Source organism: Myotis yumanensis, unplaced genomic scaffold (assembly GCF_028538775.1).
Source record: "Myotis yumanensis isolate MYYU_CA2020_CCGP unplaced genomic scaffold, mMyoYum1.0.hap1 SCAF_1, whole genome shotgun sequence".
In the NCBI taxonomy this organism is placed as follows: Eukaryota; Metazoa; Chordata; class Mammalia; order Chiroptera; family Vespertilionidae; genus Myotis; species Myotis yumanensis.
The window spans coordinates 68,234,190-68,257,673 of NW_027223752.1; the positions used below are offsets into that span (position 1 = coordinate 68,234,190).

The following is a 23,484-nucleotide window of genomic DNA, read 5'->3' on the forward strand; positions in this document are numbered from 1 at the left end:
ACCATTGCACTTGGACCAGCCATGTCCATGTTGATATATATCAATTTGTATACAAAAGTGACTTTCTGAAGAAGAAAATAGAATTTAAAATTTTAAGCTTGTTTTCTCTGTGAAGTCACTAAGTTAATTCTTAAAAATAAAGAAAAGAAAACCAAAAAAATAACTCTGTATTTGGGATTATTACCTTTAGAAACTATTCAACAGCCTCTTCTAAGCTTCTCAACGTCTGATTTCTGCACTTTTTGATAAATATCCAGGTCCTTTTCCACACCATGCAACATGGCTTCCATCTGACCCACTTTATCCAAACAACTTTCTTAGGCATCACTTCTGGGACCAAATCCATGAGCAAATTCAAAGATTGTTCTCACTCCTACTTCCCTGACCCCTGTCTGTTCAGACAAAATTGTGAACTGTTCATTCTTGATACTTCCTTCCCTTTTGACTTTCAAGGCTCTACATTTTTACTTTCACTGTTGTCCCTCGTGGTGGTCCTTCTCTGCCTTTTTTTTCTTTCTCCCCATCCCCAAATTTGAGTATTCCAGAAGAGGTTTTGTTTGTTTGTTTGTTTGCTTTTCTTTCAATGATATGGGTAAGTTAATTTCTAAGCCTCAATTTTCTAATTGATAAAAAAGGGGGATGAAAATTAATGTTCACCTATTGTTGTAAAAATTAAATTACAGTGGGGCCTTGACTTAAGAGTGTCCCGACTAACGAGTTTTTACAAGCCGTCTCTCAGCCGATTTTTTGCTTTGAGTTGCAAGCTAAAATTCGGGTTACGAGCCAGCTTCAGATACCCCACTGCTAGTTGGCGCAGTGAACGTCACAGTGAACGCCACAACATCAGCCCAGCATCACGTGTCTCACTCGTTCACTTTAATGATTTGACATACAAGTAATTTGAGTTACGAGCTCTGTCACGGAACGAATTAAACTCATAAGTCAAGGCCCCACTGTAATTACATAAAGCATTCTGTACAATACTGAGTACTCAAAAAATGTTAGCTGTTACTATTCTCATTGTTGTTATTTTTGTTGTCCGTCCAACCAACACCAATTATATATCGCACAGGTTTAGATACAAATAGTTGTGCATATATAACATCAGGTGGCTGTGAGTCTTATCGCTACAATACGACCATGAGCTTCCTGATTTCAGTGGCCACAATGAACCCACCCTAGCTCCTTAGGCCTTAACTAAACCAATTCCAGAACACACGTACCTGTGGTGAGTGGAAGGCCCCAGCCCATCCGGGGGGCTTTGTCCTTGCTCTTCAGTCCTCCTGGGTCCCTCAGGATTTAATCCTTCTTCCTGTTAGCACAGGTAGAGCTGGGTCAGTCATAGGGCCCTGCCAGGGGTGATGGGGATTGTGAGCAGCCAAAGACCCTACAGGAGGCTACACAGCAGACCTGAAAGCTCTGCATGAACTACTAGTGAACTGGTGGGTTACCGTGAGCTCCAGCCCTGGGTTGTCTATGCCAGTCTTCATTGTGGACAAAGCAACGGCTTCTCTTCCACTTGTTTTCTCCAACTCCTGTTCTCCTCAACTGCAAAACAAATCCAGGGCCAAGGCTGAAAGATTGGCCAGTCTGTAATGTGGGACTCGGGAGAATTTTTAGGGCGTTACCCACAGAAAAAAAACAAAACTAAAAATCTTTAGAGGTTTAGCTGATTTCTTTAAGAACTGAAAATTGGGAAGATTGGAAACATAATTTTAATATAATAAACAATGAAATACAGACTTCTGTTTCCTATTGTGAATAGGCAAGGAAGGGTAATAAGATAGGAGAAGAGAAATAAAGGCCAGGAGGAATGGAAATGAATCAGTGGTTCACCCAGGTCCCCATTAGGTCCCGTAAGGAGTCAGAGGGCAACTACTCCTGTTAACCTGGGAGAGGCTCCACTGACCTGTGCCGGGTAAGAAGAAAACAGAAAGGGAGGCAGAGGGCTGGGAAGGCTCCACAACCCAGCATATTGCTGAGAAAACAAAGATTAACAGGTTTTGAAGTTCCTGACTATATTATAACACAAACATTGTTTTTGTCCTGGTCAGCGTGGCTCAGTGGTTGAGCATCAACTTATAAACCAGGAGGTTATGGTTCGATTCTGGTCAGAGCATATGCCTGGGTTGTAGGCTCGATCCCCAGTGAGGGGCGTGCGGGAGGCAGCTGATCAATAATTCTCTCTCATCATTGATGCTTCTATCTCTCTCCCTCTCCCTTCCTCTCTGAAATCAACAGAAATATATTTTGGAAAAAAAATTGTTTTTGGACCATCTAAGACAGCTCCTCATTAGTTAAATAAAAGAAACCTACACTTAGAATAGTCAGCATGAATGTTAATTATCCCAAATAAAGAAAGTTTTAAAACAAAATGAGAGAATCAAGAAACTAAAGCAACATTTGAGCCTCACTGTACTAGTAAGCAATCCTAATAGACAAACATTCAAATTTATAAACTTATTCTGAGATGTTTCTTTACTTTGCAGAAAGTTAACTTACCCCATGAAATGTTTTTTTTTTATGTGATCTCTTCAAGCATTAAAATATAATTTCATTAAACACACATAACAGATTTTTGCTGTGTAAAATTAGGACCTTCCCGTATCAGCAGAGAACAACCTGAATTTGGTCTAAATAGGATCAATTACGGAATTTAGCAAATCAGGTTCCTACCCTCCCCAAACCCCCTTTCTTACACCAGCTTCTGAGATTCCTTCTGTCTCCTCGGGGAAGGACGGAAAGAAAAACTCAGCTCCCAGAGATCCTGACTCTGAAGGGAGTCCTCCCCTGTAGAGGAGGAGGGCAACTCTCAAGTTAAACATTTACATATTTTAAAGGCTGCCTTGCGGGGTCAGGTCTAAGAGTTCTACAGGAACTCCCAACTGGCATATCAGCAGAAGCTCTGTCCAGCACTGAACTAAGAGAAAGGGCTCTGCGCTCGGGAAATGTATCGTGTTGTATGGGAAAGACAATTACTAGAAAGAAGGAAAAACAGAAAGCAGGACTATGCAGGATTCAATGCCAAATGATTACTAGGAAGCACTAGGAAGTCTTTCATTAATCCATTCAACAAATATTCATGGAGTACTCACTGTTTTGGGTGCTGAAGATAGAAAGATGAATGAAACATGGTCTCTGCCGTGAAGGAACTTACAAATCATTAAGGGAAGACATGTGTCAGAAAGGTTCACGGAGTTGGTAACATTTGCCCTGAGTCTGGAAAGTCTTGAAAGGTAAGTAGGGGATGAATGATGGAGAAGGGGAAAGACGTACCAGCAGAGAGAGAAGCGTGAACAAAGGCACAGAGGTGTGGCCTTCTCTGACATGCTAAGGAGGCTGCAAAAATTAGCTAAAGAATGGAGAGACTTTTTAGAGGAATTAAGAAAGGACAAAATAAAGAAATTAGTTAAGAAATGGGGGGGGGGGGGCGGTATGACCGCCCGGTGTTGCTCAGTGGTTGAACATTGACCCATGAACCAGAAGGTCATGGTTTGATTCTCAGTCAGAGCACATGCCTGGTTTTGGGGCTCAATTCCCAGTAAGGGGCATGCAGGAGGCAGCCGATCAATAATTTTCTCTCATCATTGATGTTTCTCTCTCCCTCCCTCCTCCTTTCTCTGAAATCAATCTATAATAATAAAAGTGTAACATGCTAATTAGACCAGATGTCCTCCTGGACAACCTTCCAGATGAAGCCGGGGCTGCAGCCACAGGATCCAAGGCAGCCGCTGCAGCTGCAAAGGCCTACTCTTGCACAAATTTCATGCACCGGGCCTCTAGTAAAAACATGTTTATTGGAGAAACTACTGAAAAAGCGTTCAAAATGAAGCTAAGCATGTGTTGAAGCTAGGTATAGAGTTTATATTAGAGTTAAGACCTCTGTTCCCTCTGACCAGAGGAAAGTCCCTTGAGGAAATTGTAGTAAGTGTAAAGGCAGAGAAACAACAGACCGAAAATTCCAATTTTCTCATCATTGGCTGAGCTAATGTTGAATGGATATGTCACATTATATTGTTATCTGCTAAACGAGAGCACCGATTTGGAAATTATCCTTCTTCCAGGAGGACAACTGAAGAAATTAAAGCACCGAGGAGGAGTATTTGGAGGCCCTGCTTTTCCTCCCTTGCTCAATTTCATCTTGCCTTGGCACCAGCCAAGGTCATAAAATAGCTTTATCTAGGGGTGTGGAGCAGGTTATCTTGTAGAGTGATATAGATTTTTAGAGCAAAGTGGACCTTTAACATCTTCTGGTTAGCCGCAACTGCTCTGACTGTAGGTATTGTAAGTCATCAAGCGGCAGGCAGTTGCCTGGTGAGCATGGCAGAAGGACTCTGTGCTCTGCTGGTCATGCACTCAGGCCCAGTAAACCCAACAGCCTGTTACAAACCTCCCACTTTATGGAGATGATATCCAGTCCCTCTCTCTAGCCCTGACCTTGAGAAGGTAAAGTAAAAACAAAGGTCGTCCCAGAAACCTGACGTTCATTTCCACTTAAATGACTCACTGATGTCTCAGCACCAATAGGTTCTAAACAAGAACTTTCTGTTATCTTCTCAGGTGCCACCTTCTCCCCTAGGTCAAGCATTCCTTATACTTACTACCCTCCTTCTTTCACTGCCCCCCTCCCATTGGCCCTTGCCCTCACTCAGCTTTGTGTTGGAGGTAAGTATGTGTTAGAGCTGGGTATAGAGTTTGCCTTGGAGCTAAAGCCTTTGTTCCTGCTCACCAGAGGGGAAGTTTCTCCAGGGAAGAGCTTTCGAAGGAGAAAAAAAAAAAAAAAAAAAAAAAGACATGATGGGGCAGAAGGCAAAGGGAAGCATTTAAAGATACATTTCTTCAAATGTCACAATTTTGAGTAGGGTTGACCCTGAATATCAAGCCGTTTGAACTACTGGGGGTATTTAAAATGGTTTAAAGAGGTGGTGATAACAAGTGTTTTCTAAGAACCCCAATATTTTTATAATGCCTAGGTATACAATTATAGTTGATTTTTTAAAATGTTTGCCATTTCTCATAGAATCCTGAAGTTTTTTAAACTTTGCCTTCAAGAAGCTTAAGGTCTTTTTCTCTCTAGCTTTGTCCCTCCTACAGGCTCCTTTCAGAGTAGTGAACGTGTGAAGGGTGTGGAACTAGAGAAGGGGAATGATAAACACCCCTCCATACTGCAGCGCTGGGCTTGGCCAGTTCCGTGAGCATGTACTAGACAACCTGCTTCTTCAGCAGTTTTTAACAATCCCAGTTGAAAGATCAACCACGTTATCTGACCACAGAAAGCAGAATGAGAATATGGCAAGTCCTAAGCAGTTATAACCTTTCTGCTCTGCCATTAGGGGTTTCTATCTTCTTTGGTGCCCTCTGCTTTTACATCCTACTTTTAACCTCTCCGATCTCTTTGACTCCACCTCCCTCCCTCCCTCTCTTTTCTCTGTCTCTTCCGCAAACCCCTTCCTCTCTATGTCCCATCTCTCCTTCTATTTAACTTTGCAGTGCTTCGCCTGAGAAGGTTGTGATAGAGAGAGCTCTGGAAAAATAGGCTGCAGAACGCCTGTGGGGGCCGTGTCAGTCCTTGCAGAGCAGAGCTGGTGATGGAGGCTGACAGGGCTGAAGGCCTGTGTGTCAGGGAGCAGATGGGTGAGCAATCCCGGCTTTGTGATGGGAATGGGTGAGGCTTATGTTCTGGAGACTTAGCATCAAGAACCACCTCCCACACTCAGTCATAGGTTGGATTAGAATCTTTATTCCCTATTTGCTGAACTTCCTGGAAGACTTTGGTTTGGGTTCTAATTTTAAAAGCCTTACCTCCAGTAATTCTTATCGATTAATAGATGGCTAATGATTTCCCATGGCGAAATGGGTAGGTGGACAAAGTCTAGTAAGTTGGTGGTTGTAAGCCACTCCTGACCCTCCCCGCAGATGCTCTAACTATATCTCATTGGTGAAAGTCTACCGTTGATTGGGAACACAAGTGATAAGGAAGTAATACTATTTATTATTAAGCATTTCAGGGTTTACCTCTCCTGTTTTGTTTTGTTTTTACTTTACCTTCAAGGCAGGATCGGAAAGATTTGGAGTCAGACTCCATGGGCACAGTGACCTCACTCCCAAATGATTAAATTAGAACAAAAGTGCAAGGTAAAAGAAATTGTATCAATGGTAAGTGCTTCAAAAAATTTAATAGCTAAAGTGTTAAGTTCCCCATGTAGATCTTTGCTTTTTAAAGCTGTATTGTTCACTTATATTCCAGCCACCGAAATGCATTTCACACATTTTCTGATTTACTCCTGACCATGCACCTCTGAGGAAGGTACTATTGCCATCCCAATTTTCCAGACGAGGACACTCAGGCTTAGAGACATGAAGCAATTCACCAAACACCAAAGTGAGCAAATGACAGAACTAAGTCTGAGCCCAGAGTCCTTGCCCTTAACCACAACTATCTGCTGTTCATCCTGGCCCCAGCCGTATGCCTCTCTCCCCTCTCCTGTTCTCATTATACCATCCGTTAATGTCCAACTCAGCTGATTTCTTTTTCTGAACACCGCTGGCCTCCACTTCAGCCTCCAATGAACTCACTGTCTTCCTTTTATTGCCTGAGCTACTCATGTGGCATCTTTTATATTTTTCTCTAATGCTGTTTGTCATAATGTTGTCATATTGTATTCTGGAGGGGGGGGGAAGTTTGCATAAAAGTGGCAGTACAATGCCTCATTGAGAATTGTGGGTTTTGTTTTGCTTTGTTTTAGTTTTAGCAAATTTCTTGATTGACTTTTTGGGTATGAAGCTCCATTAGAGCAGAGACCCAAGCCCCTAGCACACAGAAATTGTGTAAATATTATTTGTTGAAAAAAATAGAAACACCTACGTATGTGCCCAGATATCTGGAGCAAAGGAAAGTGAGGATATCTGTTACTTGAGAAGTGTACAGCGCTTAGCATCGTGCCTGGTACAAAGTAAGCATTCAATAGGTGGTGGCTATCTTGTTTTACATAAGTAATAGAGCAGGAATTATTGGAGCATCTTAGGAGGAGCAAGTAGAAAAGGGCAGGAGAAGAGAGAGGGGAAGAAATGGAGTAATATGTTGGTCACAGGGGCTCCATGTAAACTGCAGGCCAGTGAGGTCTTTTCAGAGGTGGCAATGGCCAAGGGACAATTAAGGAAAGGCTAGTTAACATTTTCTGTGCTGAGCTACAACTTCACCCTCCTTCCCTCAAGTCTTTAGTAAAATCTGTTACACATACAACTTGATGTCAGTAATTCTTGGAGAATTCAGGAAGCCAGGTTGTGTGCGGGGGCTGCCAGGGAGTGGGGGCAGAGAGGTGATACAGTGGGGCCTTGACTTACGAGCGTCCTGACTAACGAGTTTTTTGAGATACCAGCTGTCTCTCCCCGATTTTTTGCATTGAGTTGATAGAGTAATTTGAGTTGACGAGCTCCTTAACGAGCTCCTTAACGAGCTCGGTCTTGGAACGAATTAAACTCGTAAGTCAAGGCCCCACTGTATATCTATATGAACAGCCCATTCAGCAGAGTTAGAGAATTTAGCCAAAGTATGCAAACAGAACCAGAGGCAACAAGGAGAGAGGCCCCAATAATTTTCAGAAATATTGGGAGTGATGGTGATTAATCTCATTCAACAGAAGATGGGGGGTTCGAGATAATTTTATTTAAATATTAAAGGATGGGGGATGGAGACAGGTCCCAGCAGTCCAGAGGACTTTGGGAACATCCAAGTGATTAACACTTTAGTCACATATACATTGTTATCATGCGGTTTATGTTATGTTCCCTTAGCTATATTATAAACTCCTTGGAGTAGCAACTATGACAAGGTATTGAATTGAAACTGTATGGCTTTTTCTCATTCCTGTGTATTGACACATTGGATCCTGGCAATAACCCTCTGAAATAGTGTGGCAAGTATCCGTGTATTTCCCCTATTTTCAATATAAGAAAGTGCAGCCTCAGAGTGGTGACATCCTGTTCCCTGGGTTACAGAATCAACAATGAGTCAGGCCAACCTGGGGCAGTAGGGAGAGCCTAGATATATGAGAGTGCACCTGGATGTCCACGTGAAATCTACCTTTCCAGCCCTACTCACGCTCTGCCCATTAGAGCTACTCACACAGCAATCTTTGTCCTCTCTAGCCCCACAGAAATATTTGTCTATCAGCCCACAATCACATTTACCACCTAAGGCAGTGGTTCTCAACCTTCTGGCCTTTTAAATACAGTTCCTCATGTTGTGACCCAACCATAAAATTATTTTCGTTGCTACTTCATAACTGTAATGTTGCTACTGTTATGAGTCGTAATGTAAATATCTGATATGCAGGATGGTCTTAGGCGACCCCTGTGAAAGGGTCGTTCGACCGCCAAAGGGGTCGCGACCCACAGGTTGAGAACCGCTGACCTAAGGCAAAACCTTTAGACAAGTTATTTCATATTTAAAAGGATGATAACAGAGGAATCTTCACAGAGCTGTGGAATTAAATGGAACAAATAATTCATTTAATTAAATGAAAATCTTTGACACAGTGCCTGGCACATAGAAATGTTCAATAAATGGTCTCTCGTTTCTCTCCTCCCTTCTACAGCTCACTCTTCTTTCTCTATCTCGAAATGTAGGTTCAATGTTTGTTCTATCCTGCCATGTCCCTTATGTTTTATTGTACCTTTGATGGTCCCTGACACATAACTGTATCTGACCCTTTGCCTGGGGGTAACCCTGAAGAGTGGGAGCAGGGGCTGGGCTGGGCTTAGGCTTGGGATGAGAGAGCCAGATAGCAAACCCCCGGCCATGTTTAAGGTACAAGGCCTGGGATCCAAAGTGGTGGAGCCAAATCTGTTCTCATGTCCAAGAGGCGACTTCAGAGCCAAGAACCAGGGGCAGCCAGGTCACTGGATGGTTTCAACACAAATACTAGTCCATGTGAAAACATCTGTCAATGAGAGAGAAACATGATCTGGAAAGTTTATTGGTGTGTTAGTTGGCTTGGGCTGCCATAACAAAATGCAATAGAGTCAGTGGCTTAAACAACAGAAATTTAAATTGATGGCTCACCGTTCTGTAGGCTAGAAGTTCAACATCAGCGTACAGCATGGCTGGATTCTGGTGAGAGCTCTCTTCCTGGCTTGCAGATGGCCTCCTTCTTGCTGTGTCCACACGAGAACAAGCGAGCTCTCTGGTTTTTCTTCTTATACGGGGATTAATCCCACCAGGAGGGCCCCACTCTCATGACCTCACCTAAACTAATTACCTACCAGAGGTCTCATCCCTAAATATCATCACAGTGAGGGCTTCAACATTTGGGAGGGACGGAGAAACAAACATGTAGCCCATAACAATAGGCAACTACTACAGTACAGTTTTTATTTTACTTTAGTCTGTACAATTTTGACCATTAAAGGAAGCCTTTCAGAAATGTGACTTTCTTTCTAACCAAGTGAAATGTATACTTTTGAAAGCACAAAGTTCATTTTATTTACTGACACAAAATGCCGGTGACCAATACCAGCATGTCATGATTTCAAGAGTTTCATCAAAAGGCTGATGAGACTTGGGGACTCAACAGGGTTGAGTCACACATGAAGTCACCTGCTGGGAATGGCTAACGGCATTTCCCCAAACCTGAAAAGGGATTATTGATTGTGGCTGCCAGACAGTTAAAGGGCATCTTAATCTACATCAGTGATGGCAAACCTATGACATCCGTGTCAGAGGTGACACGCGAATTCATTTTTTTGGTTGATTTTTCTTTGTTAAATGGCATTTAAATATATAAAATAAATATCAAAATATAAATCTTTGTTTTACTATGGTTGCAAATATCAAAAAATTTCTATATGTGACAAGGCACCAGAGTTAAGTTAGGGTTTTTCAAAATGCTGACACGCCCAGCTCAAAAGGTTCGCCATCACTGGTCTACATGTTATTGCCTCCTACTGGCCAAACACCTGAACAGCCGTAGGCTAATTCCCCCATTCTGACAATGGACTCTGTACCAAATCCTGACCCTTTGAAGTGTTTATCTCTGCCTCGCCTCAGGACAAATTGTGTTAATAAAAAGCATGGGATCCTGGGGACGAGGAGAACCTAAGACCTTAGACTTAAGATCTTAGATCTTAGCTCCTTTAGCTAAGCTCCTCTGACCCCCAAATGCCTTTCAAAATTATATCTCATTTCCGAACTCTTTATTAGTCTCTGGATTCCTATGTCATCTATGTATTCCTTCTCCAGATTCCTGAACCCTTCTTGATGCTGGGACAAGAACCCCGGCAACAATACTCAAAGCTACTTCACTCATAAGTTTGCAGATTTCCTTATAAATATCTCCCCATATATTTGATGTAGGAATTGAAACAGAATGTTAAGTCTGTTTTTTAACAAGTTTGGAGCAGCAAGTTCTTTGCCAAAACCACATTTCTTCTTGTCAAGAGCCATTGTTCCCTTAAGGGAAGTGAACATTATGTCTGCAACACTGACTTTCTTGTAAAGAGAAATTAGAGGGGACTCCTTTTCTCCTATGCACTAGGTTTAAATTCTTTGTCAAAAGAATACCTCTTTGTGATTAACACAATGCACAGAATGATAAGGCGCATTTCCTTAGGAAAATAACTGTTCAGATCTATTACATATAATAAATTACATAGATTGCATAGAATAAGTTATTTATTACATAAGAAATTATTGGGGATAAGAGGCAAGTTAATTGACCATAAACAGGCAAATAATCCTTTTGCCACATGACTGTAACATTCAGATAAAAAATATATCTATGCTCTGGCTGGTGTGGCTCAGTTGGTTAGAGCATCATCCCTGACACTGAAAGGCTGCAGGTTCCATCCCTGGTTAGGGTGGGATCAATGTCTCTCTCTCTCTCTCTCTCTCTCTCTCTCTCTTTTCCTCTCTCTAAAATCAATAATACATATACATATTATTCTTTAATAATTATATAGATAAAATAAATGCTACATTTTCCCATTTGAGGTAACTAGGCTTTTTAAAAAATTAATCTTTAAAACATCCCTGTCCTTTAAAAAGTGCCACAATACATAGTAGCCCTTAAAAAGTGTCAGGTATTATTTTGGGGGGAACACAACAGAATATAAGAAAGAAGTGCTAGACTAAGAAAGACACTGTGAGAAATCATATTTTTGTAAAAGGAAACATTCCATGCCATGGCAAGTGAATGCCACCTGCCAGGGAGGCCCCGCTTGAGCTTGGTGCCCAAGCACCATGAAGTTTTGTCAGCTCTCTCTATGTCAAAGCACTGAATGGGTTCATGAAAATTTGACCAAGGCCTACAGGGAGAAGGAGAAAATGCTCACTGAAACCATGTCCTAGAATGGTCACCGATTATTAATAATAATAATAGTTAACCTTTATGTTCAGCTTACTTGGTCTTGAACTCTGAGCCAAGGGCCTTTCATGCATTATTTCACTGCATCCTTCCAACCCCCTCCCTATAAGCTCACTGCTTTGTTAAGCCCATATTTTACAAAACCTGGGGCTTAGAGAAGTTAAGCAACTTGTCCAACTGCTGTTAAGTGGAAATCTTATATATGAATCCAGATAGTTGGGTATTTTCTCAAGTGGAGTCACAAACCTTCCGTGGTAGGCACCAAACTTGCCTCCTGGCTCCTCTAAGGCCCCAGAGGGTGCTGACGGGGCATTGTACAGTTGGGGAACTGATTCAGGCCCTCAGTGCATATCTTCTCAGGAAAAAGCCTTCTCAAGCAGTGTTGCAATGGGGATAAGTGTAATTCTGCATTCTACTAAAATGAATTAAGATAACTCTAATGATAGGGAAAGGCCACCAGGCTGGCACCAGCTTTGAAGTCTATAAACTCCACCTATGATTCACTCCACAGGCTTCTTGCTCAAGAACTTTTCCAGGTGGAAGTTCTGCTGATTCTGTGGCCTACACGAGTGGAACCTGCCTGTGAGGAAGATGAAATAGAGTGGTTGCTGCCACCTCCTCGCTTCACTCCTCTCTCTTCCACCTCCACAAGCAGCCCTAATCTGATCCTTTCCAAGGAAACCACTGTCCATATCATCTTTGTGAGAGTCAGAGAGGAAAATGGAGTCCAACCTGGGTCAGATGGGGGTATAAAGAGGAGGGGTCATGCCTGAGACATGTACTGAAGGACAGCACAGATAAATGGGAAGCCAGCAAAGTGTCTTTGGAGCCGAGCCCCCTTTCTTTTCCCTTTTCTTCATCCTCCGTCTTCCTCTCTCTGGCCTGACCAAAATCTGTCTTCAGGGAAGGATCTGAGATCAGCTGCCTCACTGGGAACAAAGTCAGGAAGTACTGATGTGGTTTCTGTGCCCTGTTAAGGGCTTTTAGGAATTAGTGAGCAAGTCAGGGAGGTAGGTTTGTCTTGTTCAGGATTAATGACTCAGTGCCTAGAATAGTGCCTGGCTCCTTAAACTTTGTGGGATAAATACATTTAGGAGGCCAGGGAGTTCTTGGGACCCTAAACTTCCACACCTCTTGGCCCTGGACTGTGGACCTGTGAGCCACAGGTGCTGGACAGAGCTTCCAGCCGCAGCATTCCACACCCACTTCTTGGGATGCAGCGCCTCCTAGTGGGAGTCTGGGGCTGCTGCCTCCTCCCTAGATGCCTCCAAACATGGGCCCCTATATTACTCCCCCTATATCTCCATCTTCTCATTCTCAAAACCTCAATGTCACCTTCATCGGTGAAGCCCAGTAGATGGAGCAGGCCCCTTCTAGTCACCACAAGTACTCACAAGATGAACAATAAAGGGCTTCAATGGAGCCAGGTAGAGAGTTACCCTATGTGAGAGCAGCACTCCTCAAACTAAGGTGCAGATGAATAATGTGTAAAAGCTTATAAATTACAGTTGTCATCTTCAAGATTTGCTGCCTCTTTTCTAGTGCTGAGACCTAAAGAAGAGCTTAAACTTCGAGTTGGAAGGAATGCTGGGGAAAGGACCACATTCCCAGAATCAGAAACTACAAAATATGGTTTACTAGTAAAGCAAGAGGTCAAGGGGAAGAGGGTGTGGTCTGACTTCTCGGAGAGGGCGTTCCAGAGCAGCAGGTGAGGTCATCCCTAGTTCTCAGCTCTGCCAGCCCAGAAACTCCTTTTATCAGTGCACCCAGAGATAAGGAAATTCAAGGCTAATGAATCATACCAAATTATTAAGAATCTAAATCAAGCCTTGTCGGCATAGCTCAGTGGTTGAGTGTAGACCTGTGAACCAGGAGGTCACGGAGTTCCATTCTGTCAGGGCACATGCCCGGGTTGTGGGCTCAATCCCCAGTAGGGGGCGTGCAGGAGACAGCTGATCAATGATTCTCTCTCATCATTGATGTTTCTCTTTCCCTCTCCTTTTCCCGTCCTCTCTGAAATCAATAAAAATATAGAGGAAAGAAAAAAGAACAACTGAGCTTGTTCAGAACAATGCTCTTCCCTGCAAAAACATCTACATGGATCTACATGGGCAGTCATATCATTATCAAAAGTCTGTTTTGTAGGCCTGATATCAGAGCAAGGGGAATCAAGTGACTTCAGAAAAGGGCATTATGAGCCCTGACTGGTTTGGCTCAATGGATAGAGTGTCGGCCTGTGGACTGAAGGGTCCCAGGTTTGATTCCAGTCAAGGGCATGTACCTTGGTTGCAGGCACATCCCCAGTAGGGAGTGTGCAGGAGGCAGCTGATCAATGTTTCTAACTCTCTATCCCTCTCCCTTACTCTCTGTAAGAAATCAATAAAATATGTTTTTAAAAAAGGATATTATGAAATTTTGATAGTTGGGTGCATCTATCTCCAGGATAACTGTATACCTGCCAAGAAGGTCAGCAGTTGCAAGTGCAGAAGAACACCTTCCCCTTCTGTCACTCTTCCTCAAGAAAAAAAACAAGAGACTTTTCTTACTTCCCACCCTGACACCTCATTCCAGCCTGTGAATTTAAACACCTTCAGTGTAGCTATTTGGTAAATGGTCAGAGGAAAAAAGTTCATATTTCTGTTGGCCAGTTCTGTTTTTTTTAAGTGATGTTGACTATGGGTGTGTGTGTGTGTGTGTGTATATATATATATATATTCTTAAGTCTGGCACTTTCTCAGGCTCACCTTCCTCCATTCTGTTCTCTTGTGGTCTGAGCTGTCCTGTTGTGTGGCTTTAAATTCATCAAATTTCGGAAACTGGCAGTGGGGAGACCGGGAAAATGACAGCCCTCAACAGTGTCTTGCTCTCACACACCATCAGTACGTCCTTGCTGATAAACTGTCGGCAAAGGGGGCCCAACCCCACTGCAGTGTCCACCTCTCCCAGGTTTGCTTCCTGGCTCGCTGTGCCAGCCCCAGGTGCCCTGGGGGCAGCTGGAGAGGCTCATTTCTCATCAAGTCCTACCTCATTCCCTCCTCGATGTGATACAGCTGCTGTCAGCCACCCCAGAGCCAAGTCCAAAACTTCCATTTTGCCTGATGCCAAATGACAGGCCTTCATTTGCTAAATTTGGATTTTTTTAAGTGCTCATATAACAACTAACAAAATTTGCTTTAAACCCGAGGTAGATTAGGAGGGAAATCCTCAAGGAGGAAACACCCTGTCACCTAGAAGGCTGTGGAGACGGAGGTCACAAACTCCTCATCGCGACTCTGGAAATCAGCCCCCCCAGGGCCGCCAAATTTTCCGTTTGTCACAGTGTATTGTCTACTGCACATTCTTCTCACCCTTCATAAATGTTTGCACATTGTTCTTGTGACCCCTAGACTCCAAAGTATTTAAGTTCTAGCCCAGTTGGTGAATCTTTTGAGCTCGGCGTGTCAGCATTTTGAAAAACCCTAACTTAACTCTGGTGCCGTGTCACATGTAGAAATTTTTTGATATGTGCAACCATACTAAAACAGAGACTTATATTTTTGATATTTATTTTATATATTTAAATGCCATTTAACAAAGAAAAATCAACCTAAAAAATGAGTTCGCGTGTCATAGGTTCGCCATCACTGTCAGTGCGAGGCTTTTTAAAGAGCACAATATATGATCTGACCCTTGATAGGAGCCAAATGAAGAAAGAATGACGTCCTGCGGTAAAACAATCACAGAGCAGGGAACATGAAGGCCAGCGTACCCAAGGGCAGATGAACTAGCAGATGAACTAGAAAGGGGAGTCAAGCCCCAGAGTTTATTTTTGGCCGCTTTGGGATCTGGGCTGTGGCTTAAAGTCATAGTAAGAGCTAGGGAACAACAGAGCGGAATGTGACTTCCCAAACCCAAAAGGGCGCCCTTGCCGTGCCATTGCCCCACAATGCCGTGACTCGGATTCGAACCGAGGTTGCTGCGGCCACAACGCAGAGTACTAACCACTATACGATCACGGCGAGCTACCGGAACGCCACGGGGACCGGCCTTCCGCGGGCTGTACTCGTCTACAGAGCCGTCATGCCAACCTTCCCAAGTTGGCCATTGTCACCCAGGCCCTTCTGGCCGGCGCCCTGACCCGAAGCAGAGGACGAGCACCGCGGACTCCCCGGCCTGGTCGTCCACACAAACCGTAAAAAAGAGACATGAAGATGCTTTGCAAACGAAAGGACTCCAGTGAGGCCAGGCCTACGTGGGCAGCGCGAACGAGAGGCCCCGGAGTCGCCCCAAAGGTGGCCCTCCACGCACGCCGCTCACGCTATCTGGTTTGGAACGGGGCTCTCTCTTAAATTCTACAAGAAAATCGGTTCCGACCCACCCGAGCAACTTCCTTTGAGACGCAATGAAGCGAAAACCCGAGCGCAGCTTCCCTGCAGGCGAAGCGGCGGGATCCGGCCCGCGGAAGAAAGCAGGGAAGTGCGCCTGCGTACGCTCGAACAGCCACGTTGGAGATGGGCGGGAGCAAGGGCAAATCAAAGATGTGTTAAGGGGCGGGGCTTTTAACACAGAAGACTTCAGGAGACGACTCGGTGCGTCAGGTCCCCAGTAGCTCGCCGTGATCGTATAGTGGTTAGTACTCTGCGTTGTGGCCGCAGCAACCTCGGTTCGAATCCGAGTCACGGCATTGCGTGAAGCAATGACACGGCAAGGGATCTACCTTTTACTTTTCTCTCGAGTTTTTAACGGCAGTCTGGAAAATGGATCGCAATTCTCTTATGACAGCGGGAAATGACTTTTTCGCCATCTCTGGCTAAACTGGATATCTGACAAAAATAGGCTTCCGGTTACTCCAGATCTACGTGCGTTATCATTCTTGGGGGACAAAGCACAAAGCACTCACAAGGCTGTGTTATAACAGACGTGTACAAATTCCCATGGCAGCACTGGAAAAGGACTCCCAATAATAGGAAGAGAAGACCTCGCAGAACAGTTGTCCTTTGAAGTAGCTCTTGAAGGCAGAAAGGAAATTTGTTAACCAGCCAAGATAATCTCTTGTGCAAAGGCTTGAATAGCTATCGTAATTTCTCTTTGTAAATTTTCTCTCTGAAAGGGTAGACGAATTTCTTGGAGGGTGGGAGTGAGAGGTGGTGCGGTCAAACGATTCAATTCGTGTTTAGCAAGATCCCTCTGGCGATGCTGTAGGGTGTGGGGAGGTGATTAGAGCAGATGGCACTGGAGAGACGGGTAGTCATTGTGGATTCACTTTTTAGAACCAGTGGCAGGTTCTCGGTTTAGCAGAAAGCCACTTCCTACTGTGGGCTCGGCCGGGTTCTAGGCGCGGTGGGGACGAGAGCACAAGAAAAACCCGACCTAAATCCTGCTGCAGCCCAGGCGCACAACAGAGGTGGATACCAGGTCCGGCGGGAGATTGCGGAGGGAGGAGTCAGCGCCATCGGGGAAGTAGAAGAAGCTGCAAGGCAGTGGGTGTTGGGGGGAGAAGAACGGCAGGGTGAGATGCGTTGAGTCCATGCTACGTGGCCAGCCGGGGTGTGGGGCGTCCACATCTTCCGCAGAGGAAGCGTTGGGTCACTCCTGGGGGAATCAGCAGGGAAGAGAACCCCTGAGGAGCGCCCTGCAGGCCAACGATTATTGGAAGCGTCTCCCGAGCACAGAAGCAGAGGTCGGCGTCCCCCAGGGAATGGGAGTTACACAGCTTGTGGACACTCTGATATCCGACCAGTCCTGAATGCGGATGCCCCAATGGCCCCCTCTGAACTCCCACATCTCACATGGAACCCACCCTTCCCACTGCATGGTCAGCATCTCCCGCGACTGAAGGACCAAAACAGGAGAGAACCCGAGCAACTGGCGTGAGCGCAATGGACTGCGCGTTCTCAGGCCTTAAACAGAAATCCCGCCCCAGAGGCGGGGCTTTTAGTGACGTGCAGACTGGGAAGGCCTACAACTATTGAAAAGGACAATCAAAAGCTGCGAGTCCCAAGGCTCCGGTAGCTCGCCGTGATCGTATAGTGGTTAGTACTCTGCGTTGTGGCCGCAGCAACCTCGGTTCGAATCCGAGTCACGGCATTGTGGAACAATGGCACGGCAAGGGGCTTAAGTTTTTAACTTTCTTTACTTACTCTATCTCTTTCGTATATATCATAAATTGCTTTTGAAAAAATAAGCCACTGCATTTCCCTACCCTGAATATTGAGCCACCTTTAATATCGCCACCCCCAGTAATTCTGATTTAACGCTTCGGCTTCAGATCAGTTTGAAAATCGGTGTCTAAATCATTCTCCTACACCAGCAGAACAGCGCCTCTGTGACCTTGCGATTTTTTCCCCTTTCATGCATTTTTTAAAATTTGAGTTGTTCTTTTTCAATTAGAGAGTGCATGTGCACAAGTCCAGTGAAAAGTGAGTCTCCTCATTCTTCACTTCGTCTACCAATTATTGCCAGTTTCCAGTGTATCTTTCTATGACAGTCCTTGTATATGTATGCAAATATATTCCCGCTCTTACTTCTTGCAAAATGTACAAATGACCTCTTCCCTTCCTCTCTCACCCTCAGAGTCAAAACTTGAGGTGATAGATTTGCACTGATAGGCAATCTCCATTTACAGGGAAGAATAGTACACATACCTGGAGGGAATCTCTACTACCCCGATCCTGTCGTTTTTCTCCCCAGCCCTCGATCCTGGCTGGGGAAGGTGGGAGATGTTTGGGTTGGTAAGAGAGGGGAAAGTGGTTCACTACTGTGTCCGTAGAAACCTTTGCATGGGAAGCAGCCCTATTTTGATGATTTCAGGTTGGAAGGGCAGGGAAGCACCCTGGGTTTAGAAGTTGGAAGAGGAATTTGATTAGTTAATTCATTTGAAGGCTCTCTACTTCCATCTCTCCCCAATCGTATTGTCAGGATCCAACTTGAGTCACAAGCCAGTGATGTTAGAAAATTCAAGTTCATTGAAGGCAGAACCAAATCTTACTATGTTTGTGTTCGAAGCATACATCTTCTCCATAAATATTTGAACTGAGGTTTCTAATGGAGTTTATAAATGAGTGAAGTGGCCTAATTTGCTTTTTGGTTGTAGATTAAGTTGTATTCTTTCAACACAGAACCATGTTATTTTCATATCAGATAAATAGAAAACTCGGCCCAAATGAACCTCCATTTACATCCAGAATCTCAAAGAACAGAGTGCATATGTGAGTGTACTAGGATATGTTAGTCCTCACAAGGTTGTGGACAGGGATTGGTCCAAGGCAGGGCAAGGACCAGACTTAGAAGAAGGCAAAACCCAGAAGGAAGCAGAGTTCAGGACAGAATGAGCATCCAAAGTCAGGCACAAACAGAAGTGATGACACCCACTCAGAGTGTGCTCAGTAAGAAAAGTGAGGGCTAAGGACTAGGCCTTGGGATGTGCACAAATTTAGGAGGTTAAAGGGGGAAGAGAGGATTTGGCCTGAGAGAAAGGAAGAGAACCAGAACAGTGTCATTTAAAGAAAAATTTGGGAGAAGAGTTCAAGCACAGAGGAAGTCAGCAAAACCAGATGCTGCAAAGGAGAAAGAGGAATGAGACAAAATCTTTGGGTTTGACACTTAGAAGTCATTGTTGATTTTTAAAACCTTCTATAAGAGCAACTGGATAATGTGTATCAAGAGTCAGGAAAAAAAAAAGTATACTCTTTGCTCTAATAATTCTACTTTTAGGAATCTTGCCAAAGCAAATAATCCTAAACTTGGAAGAGTTACCTGCATAAAGATGTCTGTTTACAGAGTTACTTAGAAGGGAGGAGAATGGAAATAGCCTAAATGACCAACAAATAAAGTGCTGAACTAAACTAAGGTATGTAATAATAATTTTAATTTTTTTAAATAATGATCATTTTTAAAGTATAAAGTCAACTTTTAAATATTATTTATAACTAAAAAAAGAGTAAGATTCCCTTAAAGAAATGACTGATTACAGATCTTCAGCAGGGGAAGTACAAGTTGAGTCTGGAATATCTTGTGTCAGAAAGCAAGTAAGTGCTTAAAGATTGATAGGACCAAATCAAAAGGACACAGAAACCTTCTGAAAGGACTCCTATTGGACAAATTTGGGGCAATTTGAGCATCAAAAAGAATATTGGTAGCAATAGATTACTTCACGTAGAATTAAAGAATTTTTGAGATCATGGGGAGAGAGAGAAAAAGACGAAAGAGGAAGAATTCTTTACAGAAGAATGCCAGATAATAAACACAAAAGTAATGACAGAAGTAGAGAGTCACCATTTTGCAATCGCAGTGTAATAACAAATGCAAGCAGGGAAGCCAAAATTACTTGGTAAAACCTTGTTGGGAGCAAATAGTGAAAAGGTCTTAGGAAAGCACAACAGAACTTACTTTAACTTGTTGTGTAGAGAGATCTGATGAATTCTAACTTAACCAAGTGAGCAAGCCTAGCACCACCAATAAAGAGACAAATATGGCCGAAACCGGTTTGGCTCAGTGGATAGAGCGTCGGCCTGCGGACTGAGGGGTCCCGGGTTCGGTTCCGGTCAAGGGCATGTGCCTGGGTTGCGGGCACATCCCCAGTGGGAGATGTGCAGGAGGCAGCTCATCGATTCATCGATGTTTCTAACTCTCTATCTCTCTCCCTTCCTCTCTGTAAAAAATCAATAAAAATATATATTTAAAAAAAAAAAAAAAAGAGACAAATATGCACTACTGGCCTCCCAGTGTGACACAACATCCCCTACATGGTCGTCTTTTCAAAACTGAAAAGTCTTTTCAAATATGTTTAACCTGAATCTAGTCATGAGGAAACTATGGAAGGATCCAGAATGTGGGACATTCTATATGACAACTGCTTTGGACGCTTCAAAACAATGCTATGAAAAAATAAACTACCAGCAATAAAATGGGGAACTGTTCAAGATTAAAGAGACTAAAGAAACTTAAACAAATGCAATGGAGGAATCTTGATGAAGTCAAATCTATGTAAGTATATATAAATACTAAAGGCCCAGTGCACGAAATTTGTGCCCTTGGTGGGGAGGGGGTCCCTCAGCCCAGATTGTGAGAGGGCACAGGCCAGGCTGAGGGACCCCACCAGTGCACAATCAGGCCTGGGGAGGGACGCGAGAGGACTCCAGGGCATGTCTGGCCCATCTCGCTCAGTCCTGATCGGCCAGACCCCAGCAGCAAGCTCACCTACCAGTTGGAGCGTTTGCCCCCTGATGGTCAGTGCAAGTCATAGTGAGCGGTTGAGTGGCCTTAGCATATCATTAGCATACTAGAGACCCAGTGCACAAATTGTGCACTCGGGGGGGGGGGGGGCTCCCTCAGCCCGGCCTGTGCCCTCTCAAAGTCTGGGACCCCTTGGGGGATGTCCACCTGCTGGCTTAGGCCCGCTCCCCAGGGGGATTGGGCCTAAGCTGGCAGTCAGACATCCCTCTGGCAGCCTGGGAGCCCTCAGGGGATGTCCACTTGCCAGCGGGGAGCAGGCCTAAGCTGCAGTCGGACATCCTTAGCACTGCTGAGGAGGCAGGAGAGGCTCCCGCCACCGCCACCACCACCACCACCACCGCTGTACTGGCAGCTGTCAGCCTGGCTTGTGGCTGAGCAGAGCTACCCCTGTGGGAGCACACTGACCACCAGGGGTCAGCTCCTGCATTGAGCGTCTGGCCCCTGGTGGTCAGGGTGTGTCATAGTGACTGGTTATTCCCAGTTGTTCTGCTGTTAGAGTCAATTTGCATATTACCTTTTATTATATAGGATTATGCTTTGATTGGTTGGATGACTGGATGACCGGACATTTAGCATATTAGGCTTTTATTATATAGGATATGAATATATATATATATATATATGATTTTGCAGAGAAAAATAGAAAAAATTCAGTATAGACTGAATTTTATTTATTTGTCTATCACAATAGACAATACTATTGTGATAATGTTCTTATGGCCCTATAGAAGAATTCCTTATTCTTAGGAAATTGCTGCTGAAGTATTTAGAGCTGAAGAGCCATGATATTTGCAATGTGCAATCAAATGGTTAAGAAAAAAAGGGGGGGGGATAGAGAAAATATGGCAAAATGTTCAAAAAGAGTGAATCTAGGAGGTGAAAGGTATACAGATTCCCACTGTACTTTCTTTGAGCTTCTCTGTAGGTTTTCAATTTTTAAAAAAAGGAGTTGGAAGAAAATAAGACATAACAAAAATGGGGAAATTATGCAATGCTAAGTATAGCTCTACAAAATAAGAACAAGAGAAATGTTCTTTATTCATTTCAGCAGGCTCCTGCCACACAACAGGCTCTGTACTAAGCGGTGGGAACACCCTGTTCCCCTTCAGAAGCCTGGTTTTATGGTGTCATGCTTAACGTGTTTAACATTCAAGACTTTGGATCTGGCCAATGCCACCCAAGTCTCAGAGGACGCTTGCTGTGACAGCTTCACCTCTGCTATCCTGGGTTCCTAGCAAGATGCCTGGCCCCATGACACATTCAGTAATGCCTGCTGCCAGGAGTCCACACTTTGGTGGGGAAGGAAATTGCATTAACAGATAATTTAAAATAAGATTAAGAACATGGTGCAGCCCTAGCTGGTTTGGCTCAGAGAGTAGAGCGTCGGCCTGTGGACTGAAGGGTCCCAGGTTCGATTTCTGGTCTGGGCACATGCCTGGGTTGTGGGTTTGATCCCCAGTGTGGGGCGTGCATGAAGCAGCCAATCAATGATTCTCTCTCACCATTGATGTTTCTATCTCTCTCTTCCTGTCCCTTCCTCTCTGAAATCAATAAATGCCGGGAGCCGGTCCATCCTTGCTGCTTGACACAATCGTTGCAGGAAAGAAACATCTGCACAGCATATGTTTCAATGGACCTGGCATATATAGCATACTGTTCTTAATATGTTTGCTCCCTTTAGCGCCATGTGTTTTAACCAAGGTCACCTCTCCGAGAAAGGTTGTTTCCCCAGGTGAGGATCTTTCCCTGAGGTTAGGGAGGGGATACAACCCCTTAATTAAGTGCCAGGCGGGTAGTTAAGCTACATAATCTTTACTCCCTGGAATGGAGATAAGAAACGCCCTAACCTTTGTAATAGAAATTGACAGGATTAAAATCGGCTGGTATAAATACGGATGTAACAAGACAATAAACATCAGAACCTCATCAGTTCCTAACCAGAACTCCGACCAGAACTTTGGCTGGAGATCCTGGCTAGAGGTCCAGACTAGGCTGCTGATCAACTGAAGGCTGTCTTCGTGTCATTCCTTCTTCGCCGACTCCGTCCACACCTTTGGGGACCCCTGGACCCGCTGGGATTGGACCCCAGCAAATAAAAATATATTTTTAAAAAATGCTAATTGTTTACTTTAAAAAAAAAAAGAACATGGTGCACACAAGGTATTAGAGCATTTTAATTATCATTTAAACTCTTACCTTTATGATATCCTCCCCCTCCTCATCTAACTTTATTTCCTACTCTTCCCTACTATGAATCCTCCCCTTCTTTATGGCATTCTGGTTCCTACCTCAATGCCTTTGCTCAGCTCATGCTGACCTCCAAGCTTGGCATGAATGAACTTTCACTCCTTTGCTCCAAAGCCTACCCAGCTCAGGTCTGTTTTTACAAGGTGCACATGTCATTTTCCCAATTGTAGTTCATGAAGCCAGACAGGGTATCAGATATTTCAGTATTTCTTACAGCCCAGCTAATCGAAGTGTGGCGGGAGGACCAGCAGCATCTGTATCAGCTGGGAGTCTATTAGAGCTACAGTCTGGAGTCCTACCCAGCCACAACCTCAGAATCAGACACTGTCGTTGAACAAGTTCCCGGGGAGATTCATGGTCACATTAAAGGGTGAGAAGCACGGTCCTGTAACAGTAACTAGAGTATGAGTAAAGCAGAAGCTCAAATATTTTGAGAGCTGAGGCCCTCCCTGGGGATCCTAGGGGGTTCTCAGGTTTGCCATCCAGCTCTGAGCCCCCTTCCTGGGCTCTTTGCTCCCTCAGAAGGCAGATAAGAACCTAAGAGTGAGGGAGGCGCTGAGGCCGTGTCCACGGGGCGATGGTGAGGCGAAGCTGCTACCTTCCCAGCAGAGCCGAAAGCAAATGTTGATGTCTGCTTCGCGGGCACTTTTCCGGGGAGAAA

General features: G+C 44.3%; 1 protein-coding gene, 1 long non-coding RNA gene and 3 other non-coding genes across 9 annotated transcripts in view; 3 read left to right on the forward strand and 2 right to left on the reverse strand.

Moving 5' to 3' along the window:
- The window catches only part of SLC28A2 (solute carrier family 28 member 2), a 31,575-nt gene extending 28,795 nt beyond the window's left edge, over positions 1-2,780 (reverse strand). For 2 of the 3 annotated variants that reach the window (XM_070423510.1, XM_070423513.1), the window contains exons 1-3: positions 2,700-2,780; positions 1,452-1,548; positions 1,224-1,312 (exon numbers count right to left, since the gene is read on the reverse strand). In XM_070423510.1, the coding sequence (XP_070279611.1) occupies positions 1,224-1,312; positions 1,452-1,490 (128 nt within the window). In that variant the 5' untranslated portion in view covers positions 1,491-1,548; positions 2,700-2,780. Of the gene's footprint in view, positions 1-1,223; positions 1,313-1,451; positions 1,549-2,502; positions 2,520-2,699 lie in introns of those variants that run through there. The other variant, XM_070423511.1, reaches the window with a different exon arrangement.
- Positions 2,781-2,908: 128 nt separating this feature from the next.
- On the forward strand, positions 2,909-22,638 carry LOC139015894 (uncharacterized). Of its 3 annotated transcripts, XR_011472551.1 has the most exons (5): positions 6,060-6,156; positions 6,248-6,382; positions 19,056-19,191; positions 20,143-20,327; positions 22,435-22,638. It is a non-coding gene; the product is annotated as an uncharacterized lncRNA (long non-coding RNA). The 3 variants fall into 3 exon arrangements; XR_011472557.1 differs by lacking the exons at positions 6,060-6,156; positions 6,248-6,382 and adding an exon at positions 2,909-3,236; XR_011472546.1 differs by having other exon boundaries at positions 6,060-6,382.
- On the reverse strand, positions 15,290-15,361 carry TRNAH-GUG (transfer RNA histidin (anticodon GUG)). The gene has a single exon. It is a non-coding gene; the product is annotated as a tRNA-His (tRNA).
- TRNAH-GUG (transfer RNA histidin (anticodon GUG)) lies at positions 15,955-16,026 on the forward strand. Its single transcript has one exon. It is a non-coding gene; the product is annotated as a tRNA-His (tRNA).
- Positions 17,358-17,429, forward strand: TRNAH-GUG (transfer RNA histidin (anticodon GUG)). The gene has a single exon. It is a non-coding gene; the product is annotated as a tRNA-His (tRNA).
- Positions 22,639-23,484: the final 846 nt, after the last annotated feature.